Here is a 17513-nt window from a genome sequence, read left to right as displayed (position 1 = left end):
TTCTGATTAAATGGTCTTGTTTCATTCCATCTGATCTCATTTGTAGCACTTATATTGGTACCTGTTCAATTTGTCAGCTATTTGTAATTCTTAGTCCCCAAGAGTTTTGAGTGTTATGAATTATTAAAAAGGTCTAATTGTCAAATTAACAGCCTGAGTAAAATCTGTAAGATCTGTAGTTCCTCAAGGACTAGGATAAGATGTCTTTAAAAATTTCCAGTATTCATTTTTTATCTGCTTCATCCTTCATTTTCAGAAAGCTTGCCTACCAGATATAATTAACAATTAATTCCTTTCCTAGAATGTTCATAGACATTAGGAGTCTGTACTTCTATCCTTATCTGTTATCTTGATGAAGTTATGTCCATTTTGAGACTCCTTGAACTGTAGTTCACTTGTGCTACAGAACAAAAGACACAATTCTTGTAGTTTCTGTTGCTCCGAGTGTCTGTTCAATCCATTACAGATCTTTCCACCTCTGAGTGTGCAAGAGGCAGTTTCCAAACAACAGAAAGGATTTTCAGTTCCAGTATAACGCCACTTGACAAAAAAAAATGACTCTACCCGTCAAAGAAATTCTGAGTTTGCATGTTGTTTTGGCCAATTTTCACCATTATGAAACTGTAACAGGGCACTACACTTAGATGCAATACTTTTAATTGCACTTCAACACGGAGAATATTTAGACTTCTTGGGGATGCTGTTGACAACAGTGATGCCATTAAACAAAATAATGTATACTTTGTTAAAATGCATTTTTGAATATTGACTCATCATTCATTGGTGGAGCAGCTGTAGTGATGAGAACTCTGTACTGAATTTGGTGGCGAAGTGGGAGCTGAGTTTTCAAGAAAATCAAATGGTTTTCTGGTCAGTCTACGTCTCTGTCCTCACCCGTGGTCACTAGCCGCAAATGGCGAATGAAAGAATGAGAAGTTTCTCCGGAGGCCTGCAAGATGGTGCGAGGACTTTGGAGTCACTGCTCCTCCAGATTTGAGACTTCAGTCGAGTGACTCAAGCATCTGAAAAGGAAGCTCCTCTACGCACCACCTGCTGCAGGTGGACAGGGCATAACCCACTGGGAAGAGACCCTGGGGCAGATCCAGGACACACTGCAGGGATTCTCTCTCTCAGATGCTGTGGAGTCCCTCAGGAGGAGCTGTTGCTCGGAAAAGGGAAGTCTGGTCTACTCTGCCCAGCCTGTTACTACCAGGACTCTCATCAGGATTAAACAGAAGATGATGATATTCCAAAATGACTGTGATACAACAGTACACTATATCAGCTCAATTCCACAATAACAGTTATTCATGGTCATTTTTCTATCTTTTACATTTATAATAGTTCATTACTAGATCATCAGTACAATGGAAACACTAACCCTGCTGAATACTGCAATACAAACTGTGACTAGGTGATGTGCCTCTCAAGTAAGGTAATATCAAGTGCAGGACAGCAGGTCAGGTAATTAACCTTTTCTGTAATTGCTTCAGAAAACCATTTGTTAAAAAATCCAGACCAAAAAAACCCTTTCATGCATAAACATGGACACACAAGCAGAAGTTACTTCATCATTAAACACAGGTTAGTTTTTCATGACTTCTTTACTTTGGAGTACAGAAATTGTTTCAGCTTTTGAAACACTCGTGATGGTCCTACACCTGGCTCCATCGTCATAATACCACGCTGCAGTTTGGTCCGTGTAAATTAAGAGGAACGGTACATAGAAGGCAGTCACATCTTGCCTGCTTTTATTCGTTCAGTTTTTATTGGTTTAAAGGAGAGAGAAAGTAATCCTTACGTACAGTGCGTTACTCAAACTGCTATGAACAGTATTTTTAGTATAAGTATAATGCTGTGTCCTGCTCTTTTGTATGGGAAGATTTGGATACAGCAGAACAGAGTATGGATCTTATCAGTATGCTTCATCATTTTGACAGTGAACTCAGTGTTACAGGAAAGATATTGGCTACTGACAATGGCAAAATATTTTAAGATGCTTTGGGAAAATAGTTCCAAATTTTTCTTGGAAACACTTCTCAATGAATAGTATTTTTGTTATCACTTTGTTACATGTATATAATACTCATGTATACAAATGGACTGCCTAGGTTTCAATCTTTCATGGGAAGTTAAATGTAAAAACAAATACCGAATATACTTTTCATAACCACATGGATATTGAATAAAACATAATTTGGCATCTTTGGACAGAACCCCTCATTTATCACTTAACCGAGTACATGATCTCAAGATAAATGGTGGTTATTAACCTAGGATCAGTGCAATACTTGTCAAAACGTGATTATAAAAAGCAGGCCCCACAATACAAATTTACGCAGTTCATTAAATTCCTTAATGGACAGAACATATACTTGAATCAGCCAATACTTGTAGATTATGGTCGTCGGTAATATTGTTTTGGGAGTGCATCACTCTTTTACTGATCAACGTCTCCAAAGATGTCAGTCTTCTTACGCTCCATTTCTGCAAAGTCAAATTCTGTGCCGATCATCCTCTTGTAGATGTCTTTGATGTCGTCACAGGTGGTCTCAAAGTGAGTGGTGGCATCATAGGAACGCGAAATGAAGATCTGTTCAAACATGTTAAACACTTAATGGCCATTAATCATCACTCCCACAAATGATCTTTCAAAAGTACTTTGAGTGACATATATTGCTCAAACTGTCCATAGTAGCAACACAATGCAGAGACAGTATTATCTACCAGCCCTTCATGCTCTAGTCAATGGAATATTACATCAAATCATATTCCCTGCAAGCATGTGGACAACACTACCTGCATGAGCCTAGCTGTTCACCTGCTTGTGCTTAGCCTACTTACTGTCTGTAGGTGTGTAACCCCGATGTACTGGCCAGATTTCCCCCTTGGCCCATCTATAAATTGGCTTCATCACTCTGTATTCCTCCCCACTGATAGCAGATGTGTGGTGAGCTGGCGCACTCTGGCTGCCATCACATAATCTAGGTGGGGGCTACACACTGGTGGTGGAGGGGAGTCCCCAGTACCTGTAAAGTACTTTGAGTACAGTGTCCAGGAAAGTGCTATATAAGTGTAAGAAACGATTATTATTAATTACGGCATTTTATACTGACTCGATTCCTTTGAGTTTTCTATGAAATAACCTTCATTTTCCCTGCAAGATGACACGATAAAACATTCAAGCAGTTGGGTATTTAAGGCAACCTGGAAAAGCACAACAGCATGTACACCTTCGACATTGTGTCAGACTTCACACATTCTGGACACCATTATCAACCATCTCTTCTCAGGCCAGACCTACAGCAGGGTCAAAATGCAGCAATAAAATGAAACACTGACCTGACTTTCAGTTCCCAAGTCAGTTGGAGCATACTGATCACTGATGCTGACAAACCTGTTGGGGGGAAAAAAAAAGATCAACGGTTAGAAAAATTGTACTCTGGAGAAAATATTTCAAAGATTCTGAAAGTCAACTTCAGCAGGTGAATTTATTAGTCTAGGGGAAAGTTAGAAACTGAGAGCACATACTTCTGTTCAATGGGCTCAAGAAGATCCAAAGCAGGCTTGATCTCTTTCTCGGGATCGCTGGTCTCCACTGTAGTGCTCACAATGGCAATGTATTTTCCCTGTGCCGCAACATTGTGTGCAAAGGAAATCATGCATACGTAGATATCTGTGAAGGCAAGTATAAGAACCATTAGTTCAAAAAGATCAGGAAACCTCAATTTCCAGAACCAAAATGTTTTTAAAAATTGTGAATCCAAAGTCAGTGAATCTCAGGGTTATCAAGTGTCCCCAGTCCTTGTTTAAGTGAATATTCAGTTGGAAGAAGCAAACAGTATTGTTAAATTTTATAAAACCAGTATAAATCACAAATTCACATTTTCTAAATTGATCTCATTTGCAGAGGCTTTATTAAAATGTTATCTAAAGGACAAACTGAGCATGCAGAATATTCCTTCAGTCTATCACAACAATTAAACAAGCAGACAATATTGGTTAAGACCCATATTTTTACTCTATAGTCAACAGAAACATCTGTAAACATTTACTTAATCAAATAATATTCCTCTTTGAGTTTTCACTGGTATAAGTTTTAAAAAGCAAAACCTGGTTTCCTTCAATGTGCAATAGCAGATGTACAGACTGCTGCATTTTGGAGGTATAGTATATGCTATTATAAAGAGCCCAACAGATCTAAAACAATCACCTTAATAACATATATTTCCAGGTTTTAAACTCTAAAACTGAGATCATTAAATAAGCAATTTTCTGAACATTCTGCACACTACAGCATTTCTGGGGACACCTGGTACATGGTGTCAGCAGTAGGATTACTCAATGGGTACCCACCAGATTTCCTGTTGACCTGGTTCTGTGGAATGATGATCTGGCACGAGTTGGCGTCACTTGTGTTTTTGATGGGGTGGTTCAAAATGCAGATGAGGCGGATCACCTGACCCACCTTTGTCACCCGGTCACTAACATAGCTGGGATCACAGATCAGCTGCTTACAGCGAGCAATCTGCCATAAAAAAAAATGTGAAGGAAGAATCTAGTATGACTCCTGGAAACCACTAAAGGTATTTTCAAAGCCATTAACAGTACTTAAAGCATTTATCTGAAGTAAACTGGGGGACAGGAAGACAAGAGGAGTCAAAAACACCACTTTTCAGATGGCTTGGTAGAGATGTAATAATTCTTTAAAGTATTACCTAATAAAAAACTGGAAGAGCTAATAACAACATGTTCGTTCAAAAGCAGTTTCCCTCAAAATACAAGATACATTACCAACCCCTTATTCCTTATTTTATCCCAATCAAATATGACCAATTTCGGGGGAGAAAATAGGGGGTGAGGGATATACTTTGCTTTTCACTATGGAAATTTTTCCTCTAAAAACATGTTTTATTATGAGAGATACTAACTGTGAAGATTCAGTACTGGAGATTATGAAGAATGTCAGAAGTTTGAATGCCAGAAAGCAGTATTAAAATGACAAGATTTCCAAAGTATCGTCATTACCTCGCCCTCAGATTTAACTCCAACAACTTTTCCATCCTCAATGACGATCTCTTCAATGGGTTTGTTCAGCATGTAGGTTCCTCCATATATGGCACTTAATCTGAAAAACAGACCAAGGTCCCATGAGTAGGTACAGAGAGTATAACCATCTTCCATAAATGAAATATTTGCATGTGTCTTACCTTGCAAAACCTTGTGGCAATTCTCCAAGACCGTACAGAGGGTAAAGGTAAGGGCTTTTACCATATCTGGCCAAAGACTCACTGTAAAGCTTAATCCTGTTTAATGATTCATGGCAGGGCTGGTCCAAATACCTAGGGAGAAAAACAAAATACTCACTTGCAATTTAAGTGGAATACAGATGTTTTATGCTAATCTTCCAACAACCAAACATTATATAGGGAAATTTATTATTGATTATATAGGGAAATAATGACATATTCGGACTACATTGAGCTTCTAATACATACAGAGGCCAAACAAAACAGAAGTGACAGAAGGTTATAAACAACAAATATACAGCAAAACAGATAATCAAAATAATAAAGAATATGTATATCTTCCTATAGCACTCAGTACAGTGATGTATACTGAGACTACTCTCTGCAGTTGCTCACCTTAACTAAATATAAGTGAATAAAAACTTAATATCGTTTAGGTAATTTTTCAACTTCACAGAAGGGACCTACCAATTTAATTAGCATATTCCCCACAGTTCAAAAGACCTTTTAAAGATTTCACGGTTGGACCCAGCAAGACATTTTTGAAATAACCAAACCCGCCACTCACTCGTCAGTCCTGTACAGAGCAAGGGCGTGGCCCGTGAAGTCAATGACATCCTGGCCCAAGTCAAACTTCTTGTACACGTCTCGCATTGTAGTCTTCTTTGGATCCACACCCTCCAAGGTTTTAGGATCGTTCTCGTCGAAGTTGGCAACAAACACTAAAAACTTTCGGAATCGTCGCTTTTCAAACAACCCCATCAAATCTAACGTAAGGAACAAACGGAGATTACCAGCAAGGCCGAGATCTTTTCATGCCTACGGTCAATGCCAAATTGAGTATCAAATGTCATGTATATGCAATTATCCAAAATGACTCACATTAACGAAAAACACAATAACTGAAATTCCTATATTTTTCCATCAGCATAAATGTTCCTGCTCTCCTTACAAATCATCCTTTTTTTATTGCTGCTTCAAAAATCAGCATACGGTTTGGAAACATCTGTCATTATCAGACCCTTCACTTTTGGTGTAGTTGGATAAATTACCCAGGTCTTTGCTTTTTTACCTAATAGATATAAGAGCCCCTGAACACTGACTGCGACCTTGTGTACTTACTGGATGCCAAGGCTTCTGTTTCAGTGGAAGGGACTTTGTAAATCTTCCCAGCTTTATAGACAAAGCTGCCCTCAATGACCTTGAAGTCAAGGTAACGTGTCACTTGAGTGATCAGCAACATCCTGACAAGCTGACCTAAAAAAAAGGATAAGTTTTCAATTTTCTTACTTTAAATGCAATGTTAGAGTTCAGTATAAAGCAGTAGTACCAATAATCCCATCCAGACATATCAACAGGCGAATAAATTTGTGTACACGGATTTCAAAGACTGCAGCTAGTGGTTCTTTTGTTAAACAGTTTAGAGTACTAACTGCTGCAATTCCTATTTGCTGCCTTTTAAACTAATTTGTTTTTTAAGCAGATAATTCTATGACAGCCTCTTACTGAATGTGTACCCTTTTAGTTTTAGACCATCATTTAATCATACCTAAAAAATTTGGACTAAGTAGTACAAAAAGCAGCCTTTTAAGCTCTGAGGACAGGTAGAAAGGAATTAAATTAATGACAAAGAACAGCTGACAATTAGCCAATTACATGTGACTAGTAAATACAATGGATTAGCTACTACAACACTTATATTTTACACAAAATCAATGTTATTTAAAGACTGCTTGGTTTCTTTGCGCCCAGATAAGCTATGTTATTATAGCAATCAAAGATGTTATAATACTACAAAAAACACCAGTGGAAGCTTTGAGTAAATCCTTGATGGTCACAACACACAATTGTATTTAATGGGTCTTAGGCTTCAGTACAGCAGGCTATACGAAATGGATTTAGTGTTCAAACTCTTCATGTTTCTGTTGCCAGTTTTAAAGGTTGCTGCTGGAAGAGGTGTTAGTGGGGCCAGCAGGGGCCGCTCACCCTGCGGTCCATGTGGGTCCTAATGCCCCAGTATAGTGACAGGGACACTATACTGTAAACAGGCGCCGTCCTTCGGATGAGACGTAAAACCGAGGTCCTGACTCTCTGTGGTCATTAAAAATCCCAGGGCGCTTCTCGAAAAGAGTAGGGGTGTAACCCCGGTGTCCTGGCCAAATTTCCAATTGGCCCTTACTAATCATGGCCTCCTAATAATCCCCCTCTATGAATTGGCTACATTACTCTGCTCTCCTCCCCACTGATAGCTGATGTGTGGTGAGCGTTCTGGCGCACTATGGCTGCTGTCGCATCATCCAGGTGGATGTTGCACATTGGTGGTGGTGGAGGGGAGTCCCCATTACCTGTAAAGCGCTTTGAGTGGAGTGTCCAGAAAAGCGCTATATAAGTATAAGCAATTATTAATTATTATTATTATTATTATTATTATTATAAACAGTTAGATACATAAGGAAATTGCTAATGTATTAAAAGAACAATTAATCCTTAACGAGTTTAAACAGCATAACTGGATTAAATTTAATTTGATACACTCAATTCAATTAAAGGTATAAAAAACATGTGTAAAAAGCAGGTAAAAACAGCTTAAGATGTACTACAGTCGTCCCTACATTAATATGACTAGAAAAAACAATTCTTCACTTCTCCACCTAGAACAGTGGCTCGTCTACTACATATAAGGTGCTTTGGAATCTTTTGGAATATTAAAGCAAGGAATCATCATTATTATCACCATTGGCCATGAGGAACTTGGGAATCAAGTCTACATTCCAGTCTCTTCCCTTTCCCATCGACTCTGGTGGGTTTCCAGGTAGGCTGAACCGTTTGTATAGCTAGGGGGAGAAAAAAAGACTGCTATTAATCACCCAGACAGGTGCAGGTATGGTTGGAAAGCTCCTGTTTTTGTGCTTCAAACCTTCGTAGAACAAAGTGTTAATACATTGGATGCTGCGAATCTTATTGCAGTCTGTGCTGAAAAATCGATTTTCTAGAATCTGCAGGTAACCACCGGTTTAAAAAAAAGCCAGAGGGTCATGTTCTTATTCAACAGTTCCGTTCCAAAGACGATGCGCAGCTGCCATTTCCTCACAGTGTGGTTTGTGAGGAAGTCACTGAGGCCACCACAAGAGCAGCAGGTCAGTGCCCATGAAAGACACGCGAGCAACTCAAATGGAACATTTTGCAAAAGTATAAGCAGGTGCGGACGGAATTGACAGGGAAACTCTGCTAATATAACTTGGCATTATCTACGGTAAATGCTGTGGAAAATCATCACCAAAATTGCTGCGCACTTTTAATCAGTGCGTGAATTTAGCTGGCCAGGTCCTGACTTTGTGAATACTGACTGCCTGTTGCTTTTTGGCAGTCCACAGGGAATAGCATCAGTGGCAATACAAAAATGAGAGCTGGATTTGTACACAGAGCAAAGGCCTCAAATACAATACTTAGGCTTTTTCAAAATTGTTTTGTTAAAAATGACACTCATTATTGATTTTGTTTGCTGATGGTCATTAACTTCAGTATGGTTAAAAACCGGAAATGGATTTTAGTCTATTTCAGTGTGAAATGTGATGTGCACTCATATCTCTAGGAAGGAGTGACTGAAGGTCCAGTTGTTATAGCAACGATGAATGCAGATGGCATGAGTAGGCCCATGTTCACCCATACAAATCTGTCCATAAAGATGTTTCATGAATCTGCACCGTTTTTAGTGTGCATGTAATTCACAGATACACTAGTGCCTTTTGCAACGGTATAGTATGATACTGTCCAAAAGTTCACATCATGCAAAAAGCACTGACTTCAGCAGGGATGAGCAAATTCTGCTGTTTTCCCCTACAGTCTGTAGGTGATTTCCACCTGGACAGGAGCAGAAGTACTTGCCCATCTCCAGCGTTTTAGAAACACAGCATTCAAGACTGATACGTTCAGGAATCTTTAAACAGCAAGAGGCATGACTGTTCTTACATCTTCCAAGGGGGTGATGGACGCACTTTCTCCACCATAGTACGAGTTGCGGTCCATGTGAAGCACCTTCTTGCCCTTCACAGACATAATGCCTGAGAGGATACATTCCTGCAACCAAGGAGAAAGTACATTAATACTGCATTACATAAGAAACACCACAACCAGACATTCAACAAAGGGAGATACCATTCTAATAACCAGAAGAGTCTGAGTCACTGGTAAATCCCCAGTCGTCAGGTTACTACAAAGTAAAAGCTAATTCAACACTGAAAGCAGAAACAGAACCAGAAACAGGTGTCAACATCTGAGCGTGTCTGAGCAAGACACCTGAACCTGGAACAAGGCTCAACCAAAACATTTAATTTCTTCTTTGTGCTTTTCAGTGTGGAATTAACCTTTACTGGTTCCTTTCTAGCCAATGGAGATCTTCACTTGAACCTCCTCTGATTTTAACACAAATATCCTAAACCCTAACGTATTTGAAAAATAAATTATAAAGCTAGGAAAGAATGCTAACCATCCTATTCTTAAAAAAATAGCGCAGAAGTACAAAGCATTTATATGAACTGGAAGATTTAAAGATATTGAACAATATCATGACCTGCGGTCTAGTCGTTTTGCTGTTAATCAAGTGTCGAAGGATTGCAGAGACCGACCATATAATTGCTAAGTACCAATACTGGATCCCACTGGAACTTCAAAAGCTGCATGAAACATATGATTTAGTGTCAGAAGGCCTTTCATGAGCTTGACTGTTCAGTACGCATGCCAAATGAAAACAACTTTCTCAAGTCATATATATATATATCTGTACAGCTGACCCAAATAGCCTGAATCACTTCCTGTTACTCTATGAAAAAGAAAACCTCCAACAGTACTTTTTTCTGCTATTCTCCACCTAATCAATACTTACATCAATGAAAAATACCCCGCAAAAAAGAGAGTGAGACAGACGGGATAACATGCCCAGTCTGTTGCAACGGTAAGTGAATCAGTTTTCTATTAGAATGACAATACTGTTGTTGGCATGCAGGCTCCCATTTAAGATTCCTGCAGCAACTTTAATGTAAAAACACATCCAAGCACACTTTTGATAAACTAAACATGGTCTTAGTATCTAGTGACGTCTGTACTTAAAAAAATGCTTTAATCAAATCACAGCTGATTTACTCATAGGAATTTGGACTTTAGGAATGGCTGCAGAAGCTTACTAAAAAGTCGGTGAAACGGGCAGCAAGGTTTCTTAGAAAGTGATAAGATTTAACTCGGAAAAGAGAACACATGACCGGAAATGCAATACTTAATTCTTACTATTAACAATAAATAAAAGTTCCCATTCAAGTAAATCCTAATCAGATTAGGCTGGAACTGTGCAGCAAGTCATGTGACTGGAACATTACTTTATCAGGCCTGGAAAGGCCTCACCATGCCATGGACAAACTAGGACAGGGTGTGATGAAGAAGGGCATATATTTTCCTGTATTTTGGAAACATCAACCTGCCCTTAAGAGGTTATTTGAGCAAAATGCATTTTTAATTGAACTATAAATAAACCTACAACTGCAGGATGTACTGTTTTGTACTGACACTCCAAGTTACACACAGGCAGTCACTCTGAATAGCCCAAAATACTTTGAAACGCACACTCCTACATTTAGATATTTGCTTTTAACATCCAATAATAACACAATATTATTTAGCTTTGAGGTATTTACACCCTCAAAGCCAAAACTGGTCAGCCTCAAACCTGAAGACCAAACACAGCTCTCAGACCCAAGCAATCACCCCCAGATATATTCAGAAATATACTGGCACTATAGAAAACAGACTTTCTGAAGGGTTGGACAACTCATAACATTTTCAAAAGATCAGATCAAAGGTGCGCTGATGTTAAAGGGCCCAGTTAAACCAGTTAATCCACGTTTCAATCATGATATGCTCTAATATGGAAAACGTTTGAATGTCCCTTGCATCTCGCATGGCAGAATTTAAAAATACATTTCAAAGGAATTTGGATAAACATATACAGCCCCTTACGCAGCTGATGCTCACCAATGCTGGACCTATGTGCACAGTGAATCAAGGCCTAATCATTCTTAATCACAGGCAGCGTGATAGCAAACCATTTGAGAGTTTCTCAAGTCTAGTGAGCGTTTTATCTAATCAGATAAATGATCAAATCTACAATGAATGGATTTTCTTCCAAAGATTAAAAAGTAATTTGGATTGTTAATGTCAAATTATGTCGTGAAACTACAAAAGAGTGTTTGATTTCTGAATGTAATTCAGAGTTATTACATTCGGTAAGGGAGCAAAATGAGGTACAATTTCTGTGTAACGAAGATCAACGCCACCAGTGGAATAATCCAAGACAACTGAGGTTGCGGATAACTGGTGCTGAAGGAAGATAAAAGGCTTGGAAGGCCAATGAAAAGGCTGAGTTCCAGAAACTTTTCTCACGGCACACTCGAGATAACACACACATTCCTCTGAATTCTGAATTTAACGGTTTAAAGCAACGAACTTCGTGACAAGGCCTAGGAAGCACATTTCCTACATTTGAACAAGATTAATAAACACCAGCCTCTAGCAAAGAGAGGGAGCAACCTAACAAACAATTACCTTTTTTTTTTTCTTTTGTAACGGGAAGCACCCAAAACAACAAGGTCTCCTCCCATGAATTTCACTTCTGTTATAAATTAACTAGAATTTAAAAGTACAAAAATAACCACAAACCATGATTAATAAGGTCAGAACTGTCATTAGTATGAGCCCATGAAAATGATATTCTGATAAAAACAAATTAAGAAAAGGTTTAATGTCCAGTGTTTTTTTTAAATGCCACAAAAATAAACTGAGGTACTTATGAAGAAGCCACTGGGCCACCACAAACAAAATTCAGCTTCTGAATTCTGCTGCCTTATGATCATTATAAAGATGAAAACATCACAGGGCTTGTAAATAGACCATGAGTCATTTAGTGGCCAGCAAGCAGATATAAGTGTTCTTCCTTAACCTTCACAGTAGCAAGTCAGAATTGGCACCCAGTTAGACTAACAAAAACCAAAACAGTAGCACAATCACATTATCACCGTTATCAAAAAAAAAAGAAGCAATAAAATGTTCTTGAGAAAAAAAGATAACTGCGCGTAACACAAGAACCTGCTAGAAATTAAAATGATGCAGAGAGCTCATTTCCATGTCCAAGAAATCCTAGCCCAACTTCCTGCACCTGTAGAGGGTAGGCTGCCCCAAGAGACTGCAGCACTAACCAAATGGCACAATAGGAAGGAAATCGAAGATTTCCAAATATGTAAATATGCAAATATGTCATTTCTAATTTCCAGAGATTTTTAGGTCCGATTATTTTCTAAGTTAGAACTATGCACAACATTTTTTTTTTGCCCTGTACAGTTTAAAGGTCAGTTTTTATACGCCAGTTTGCATCTCAACATTGCTGTCCTGCTCATTAGGGTTTTTCATTAGGATAAAACGGCAAGATCAGAAAAGTAACGCCACAGGGACAGATTATTCAGCACTACAGTGATGGACAGCTGACCAGCCTGTTTGTATCTCTGTGTTGCAGTACTGTTGGCTTGCTCTCGAAGGATCATAAGCCTTCTGCAGCCAGTGTAGCTCTGTGGGTGGTGACTCCCCCACGTCCTGCTGAAAAACACTCTGGAACAATCATTACAAGGGCCGAATTCCCATTTGTTATTGAAAGATCTAAAACGAACATACCCTTCTAACCTAATTATACACTACACAGAAAAAATAAATATTAAAAATGAGAGACAAAACCGATAGATGTTACAAATACATATTAACAAATAACAGTACCTCCCTGATATGCTCCACAGTGAGGGTCTCTTATATTGAACAGTTTATCACCTCTGCATATCGGCAAGGTGTCTAAAGCAGAACAAACCTGCTGAATGACTTCACTAGGAAAATGAGAGAGCAGTATAAGCTGAATTCAGACATTATATCCACCTCCTGGTTAATATTTATCCACTTTCCTTGGATGCAGGGAGGAGCAAAGTATAGGATTTATCGTCTATTTCAGCTTGATGTGGACTCTAACCCCAAAAGCACATTCATTAAATTAATGTTTAAAGTATTGTGTTTTACACAAACTGTATAAACAAGGTATGAAAGCCTGCATGCCACGTGGCAGGCAGTATTATAAAGACAATTACATTCGAAAAGCATCCGGGAATTAGTGTTGCATTGCATCTTTTCCAGCAGATGAGGCAATTGCAGATTTAATGCATCTTTGTGTACACCGTTCTGAAAAAATGTGATTAAACTTATCAGTCATTTCTGCAAGACAGACTGTATCTGTACATTACTGTAGAAAGGAAAAAAGACCGGAAATTGAGGATGTATTTTTATGCACAGGGCCCTGAATTCACCTTAGTTTTTTTTCACCTCAATCTTTCACACATTGTGTGTGCTTTCTCAAGTATGGAGATGTATAGTTGAAAGATAATTTGTACAATGCAAAGAAAGAACATTGTTGCACTTCATGAAGATCACACAACAGAGCAAACTGATTAAATGAGAGGACTGCAACCCAGCTACAGGAAAATTAACTTACAGCTCTTGGAGTTATGGTTTAATTCAAACACCCAGACATACATACCAGACAATGTTTACCATCACATAAGCATTTTCTGTATGGGAAATTTTATAATTCTGAATAACATCAACCAAGACAAGAGACATTTATCGTAAGAAAGAGAAATGTACTGCTAGATTCTTAACATTTTTCTATTCTGTGTTGCCAACTTGCACTGTTTAAATGCAAAGCCAGAATTATTTTCTTTTTCCCCAGGAGAATCCTATGCCAAGTCAATAAGATAAGATCACTTTACTCGCCATATACAATTTCTTACATTAGGAATTTGTCTTTTCACATAACCCAGCTTGCTCTCCATGAGACACACAGGCACTCAGACAGGGAGAGAGAAGTTTGGGGTCAGAGTGTAGGGTCAGCCATTTATACAGCGCCCCTGGACTAATTGGGGGTTAAGGGCCTTGCTCAGGGGTCCAATGGAGTAGGATTCCTCTGCCGGCCACGAGATTTGAACCAGCAACCTTCCAGCCACAGGCGCAAATCCAAAGCCACAGAGTCACTGTACCTCCCCGCCCCACATACAAATAGTGACAAATAAAGATAGTGCTCACAACAGATGACATAGTAATTATATTATTCCTGTGAACACAGCTTCTTAAAAAAAGGTTCAAAAAGGATTAACATCAACCTTCATTGTGCACATCAGCACACTGGGGAAGCACCAATCACACCGTGATTCCCTGATTCCCTACAGACACTGTAGGGAATTCCCCTTTGTTACACCATCAATTCAAAGAATTTCAGATTGTTGCTGAAAACTCCATAAACAGACCTGCAAACTCTACTTTAGAGTAGAGAGACACTGTAGGGAATTCCCCTTTGTTACACCATCAATTCAAAGAATTTCAGATTGTTGCTGAAAACTCCATAAACAGACCTGCAAACTCTACTTTCTTCCATCTTCCCACTACAAAGAAGGTCTTTTGTTTGGGCTGGAGCAGTGTCATCTTGAACCAGCCTGCTGTGCACTGCTTTCACGGCCACATGCGACTGTTTCGCTCCAAGTAGGTTATCCAGTTACCCCTCTTTAAAGGACACTTTCCTCAAACCTACCGATTCACCGGCAATGCTTGGCAAAACCATAATTGCTTCCAATAAACAGTGACTCTTCCCTCAAGCTTTATTACAACATTCTCAGATCTCTTGTCAATGTCCAGACGATTAACAATAAACCTTTGTCTCTTTATCCAACATACTACCAATGTTACATGCTCTGACAAACTTAGAATAGGAACTGGGTTATGTAAAATAACACTTCCTTATCTTTTTCTTTTCACACTACAACTAGATAAACTTAATCTTTACTGAAGAAGCATTGCAAATCATACCAGACTGCCAGGTTAGTGCTTAGTGCAAAGTAAACAGTGAGACCAAGTCTGTGCAACTGTCCAAGATGAGTACTGCTTTTTTAACAGCTGCTACTGTTTTGAATGAGACTATTTTACAGCTTTATAGAATGCATTAGTGACTTCATTCTATACTACTTGATACTTCATTCTTCAAGACACAGAGTGCTCTCTTGTTGCTTTCTATGTGGAGATTTTGTCTGTGGCTGGTGACCCACTCCTGAGAGACCTGGTACAGGTATTGAAGTGTTACTTTTTTGGTTAGGGTAAACCAAATAATTAAAACAAGAGACGGCATAAGATGAGGCTTAATATATCATTCTAAATCAGAGATGGATCTCTGTAAGGGACAGAAACCAACTTCTTAGTACATTCCACTACAGGTAATTATTTGCATATGTACATGGGATTTGCATACATACATGGCATTTCAAGTTCACCCTTGACAGTGAACTAACATCAAGAGCCAAAACATGTAGCAGTGTTTCTAAAAACAGTAGGACTCAAATCAAGAGGGTTTCCTTTCACATGCAACTGTGTTCAAACTGTAAGCAAATTACAGGATACAATATTTAAATAGTGAATTGTTCCAAATATATAACCACAAGCATAGAGGCCTGGCAGATTCCAGATGTACAGTGTGTGCAAGAAAATGTTCCTCCTTGTGGCGTCTTTAGCTAAATAAATTAGAAGAGATGAAAGTTCAATTTTTAGGAAACAATAACAGAGGAATTGATTTGTCTTTTTTTGTCATGGTTTATAATGACGCTGAAGAGAAGTTTGTTTGTTTTTCCCCATCAAGGAACACATCCTCGCAGAGAGAGAAGTACATTTACAGAAGCTATCGTCAATACAGATGCATGCCAAGTGCACGAACTACACAGACTTACACATAAAGGAAGGGTTTCTTCTTCAACTACAGGCTAGAATCATCAATGAGGCATTGCACTCAATCATTACTGCTACATCCGAAGCTGGCGTTTTCTCCATAAAAAGCCAAAAAAAAACAAAACAAATACAAAACCTACTGACTTTCGACTTAACTAGGATGAGATGACGACGACATTTGCAGTTTAGGGCGCCGGCTGTTTGCCGAAAGCTGAACACCGTACAATTGCAGCACAGCAAGGCTGGGCGAGAAATAGGAAACGACTCGTCTCCACCCAAATCACCGTCCCGTTGGGCGCACACAACCATTACAGCAACGACTATGAACCCCCACCATGTCTGTAATTCATCACTAACAGCTCAATCGGCTTAAGTGTCCAAAGAGCAGAACTGCCCAGTAACGTGTGCGGGAAAAAAAACCCACTTCTGCGCTCCTGCCAGCGGACAGCTCAGCTTTTCACACCGCCCAGACTGCGGGGGAATCCGACATAAAGGAGCTCCTTCATCCCCGAACAAGGCTTCCTCTCCTCCAACTAACAATGTGCCGACAGATAAATCCAGCTGCTGGAAGTATCCCAGGGCACAGATCGCATGGAAAGAGGCTTGTGCGATCCCAGCCCGCTCCTTTAAGCCTGACTCAGCTGAAGAAAAACAAGGCCTACGAGGAGTTCAGGCCCAACACAGTGCTTACAGCTGCAAAGATCAACCCCTCACTCTCCTGTTGTATAAAAATAAACATGCATGTACACTCGGCCCCCTGCTAGCAACGGCATCCCGGCTCTTTTCTCACCGTCAGTCCAGTTCCCAGGACGATTACATCATATTCTTCATTCATTTTTTCTTCTTTGCCTCTCCCCTCGATAGCCGCTCGGGTCTGTAGAAAATGGAGAACAGCGAAGCTGGGGAAGTGAAAGGAGCTGCTCGACGTCAAACAGTTCCGCCCGGCCGCAGGGGGAGGAGCCGCCGCGCTGTCAATCACTGGGCGAGCGGGGCTGCGCCTCGCTTGCGGTCGGGGAAGCGGACGCGGAAAGGTTGGCGGCCAGTGCGAGGCTGGTGGGGGGGGCTGTGCTGCGATAGAGGTGATCGGATTTGATGCTGCAATTCTCTTGCAGCAGCGGGAAACCACTGAAACAAGTGTAGCCTGTGGTGAAGCTGATTTTGTCTGCATCAGTATATAAAGAGGTTCTTTTGCGAAATCAGATGGGGTGAAAAATCGAAGCGTAGGTTTGACGTCCACACTCGCAATGGTATCTGAACGTTCAAACCGTACAGCAAGTCAAGACTGTTCTTTGCAGCGCTTTTTTAATGTTCATAATTAATAATAATTGCTTACATTTATAAAGCGCTTTACAGGTAATGGGGACTCCCCTCCACCACCACCAATGTGCAGCATCCACCTGGATGATGCAACAGCAACCAAAG

The 17513-nt window shown here is 39.7% G+C and overlaps 1 protein-coding gene across 1 annotated transcript; it reads right to left on the bottom strand.

Moving 5' to 3' along the window:
- Positions 1 to 1746: 1746 nt before the first annotated feature.
- gdi2 (GDP dissociation inhibitor 2) lies at positions 1747 to 17041 on the bottom strand. Its single transcript, XM_088645387.1, has 11 exons — positions 16882 to 17041; positions 9219 to 9326; positions 7984 to 8083; positions 6372 to 6506; positions 5818 to 6016; positions 5211 to 5342; positions 5029 to 5128; positions 4357 to 4528; positions 3532 to 3676; positions 3343 to 3397; positions 1747 to 2593 (listed from the first exon to the last, which is right to left on the bottom strand). Exons 1-11 carry the CDS (start codon positions 16924 to 16926, stop codon positions 2441 to 2443), a joined length of 1344 nt encoding a protein of 447 aa, XP_088501513.1. The 5' UTR covers positions 16927 to 17041; the 3' UTR covers positions 1747 to 2440.
- Between the last annotated feature and the right edge of the window lie 472 nt (positions 17042 to 17513).

This window comes from Lepisosteus platostomus, chromosome 9 (assembly GCF_059453375.1).
Source record: "Lepisosteus platostomus isolate fLepPlt1 chromosome 9, fLepPlt1.hap1, whole genome shotgun sequence".
Classification (NCBI taxonomy): Eukaryota; Metazoa; Chordata; class Actinopteri; order Semionotiformes; family Lepisosteidae; genus Lepisosteus; species Lepisosteus platostomus.
Note: the sequence above shows the minus strand (reverse complement) of the source record. Positions and strands in the feature narration are given on the sequence as shown.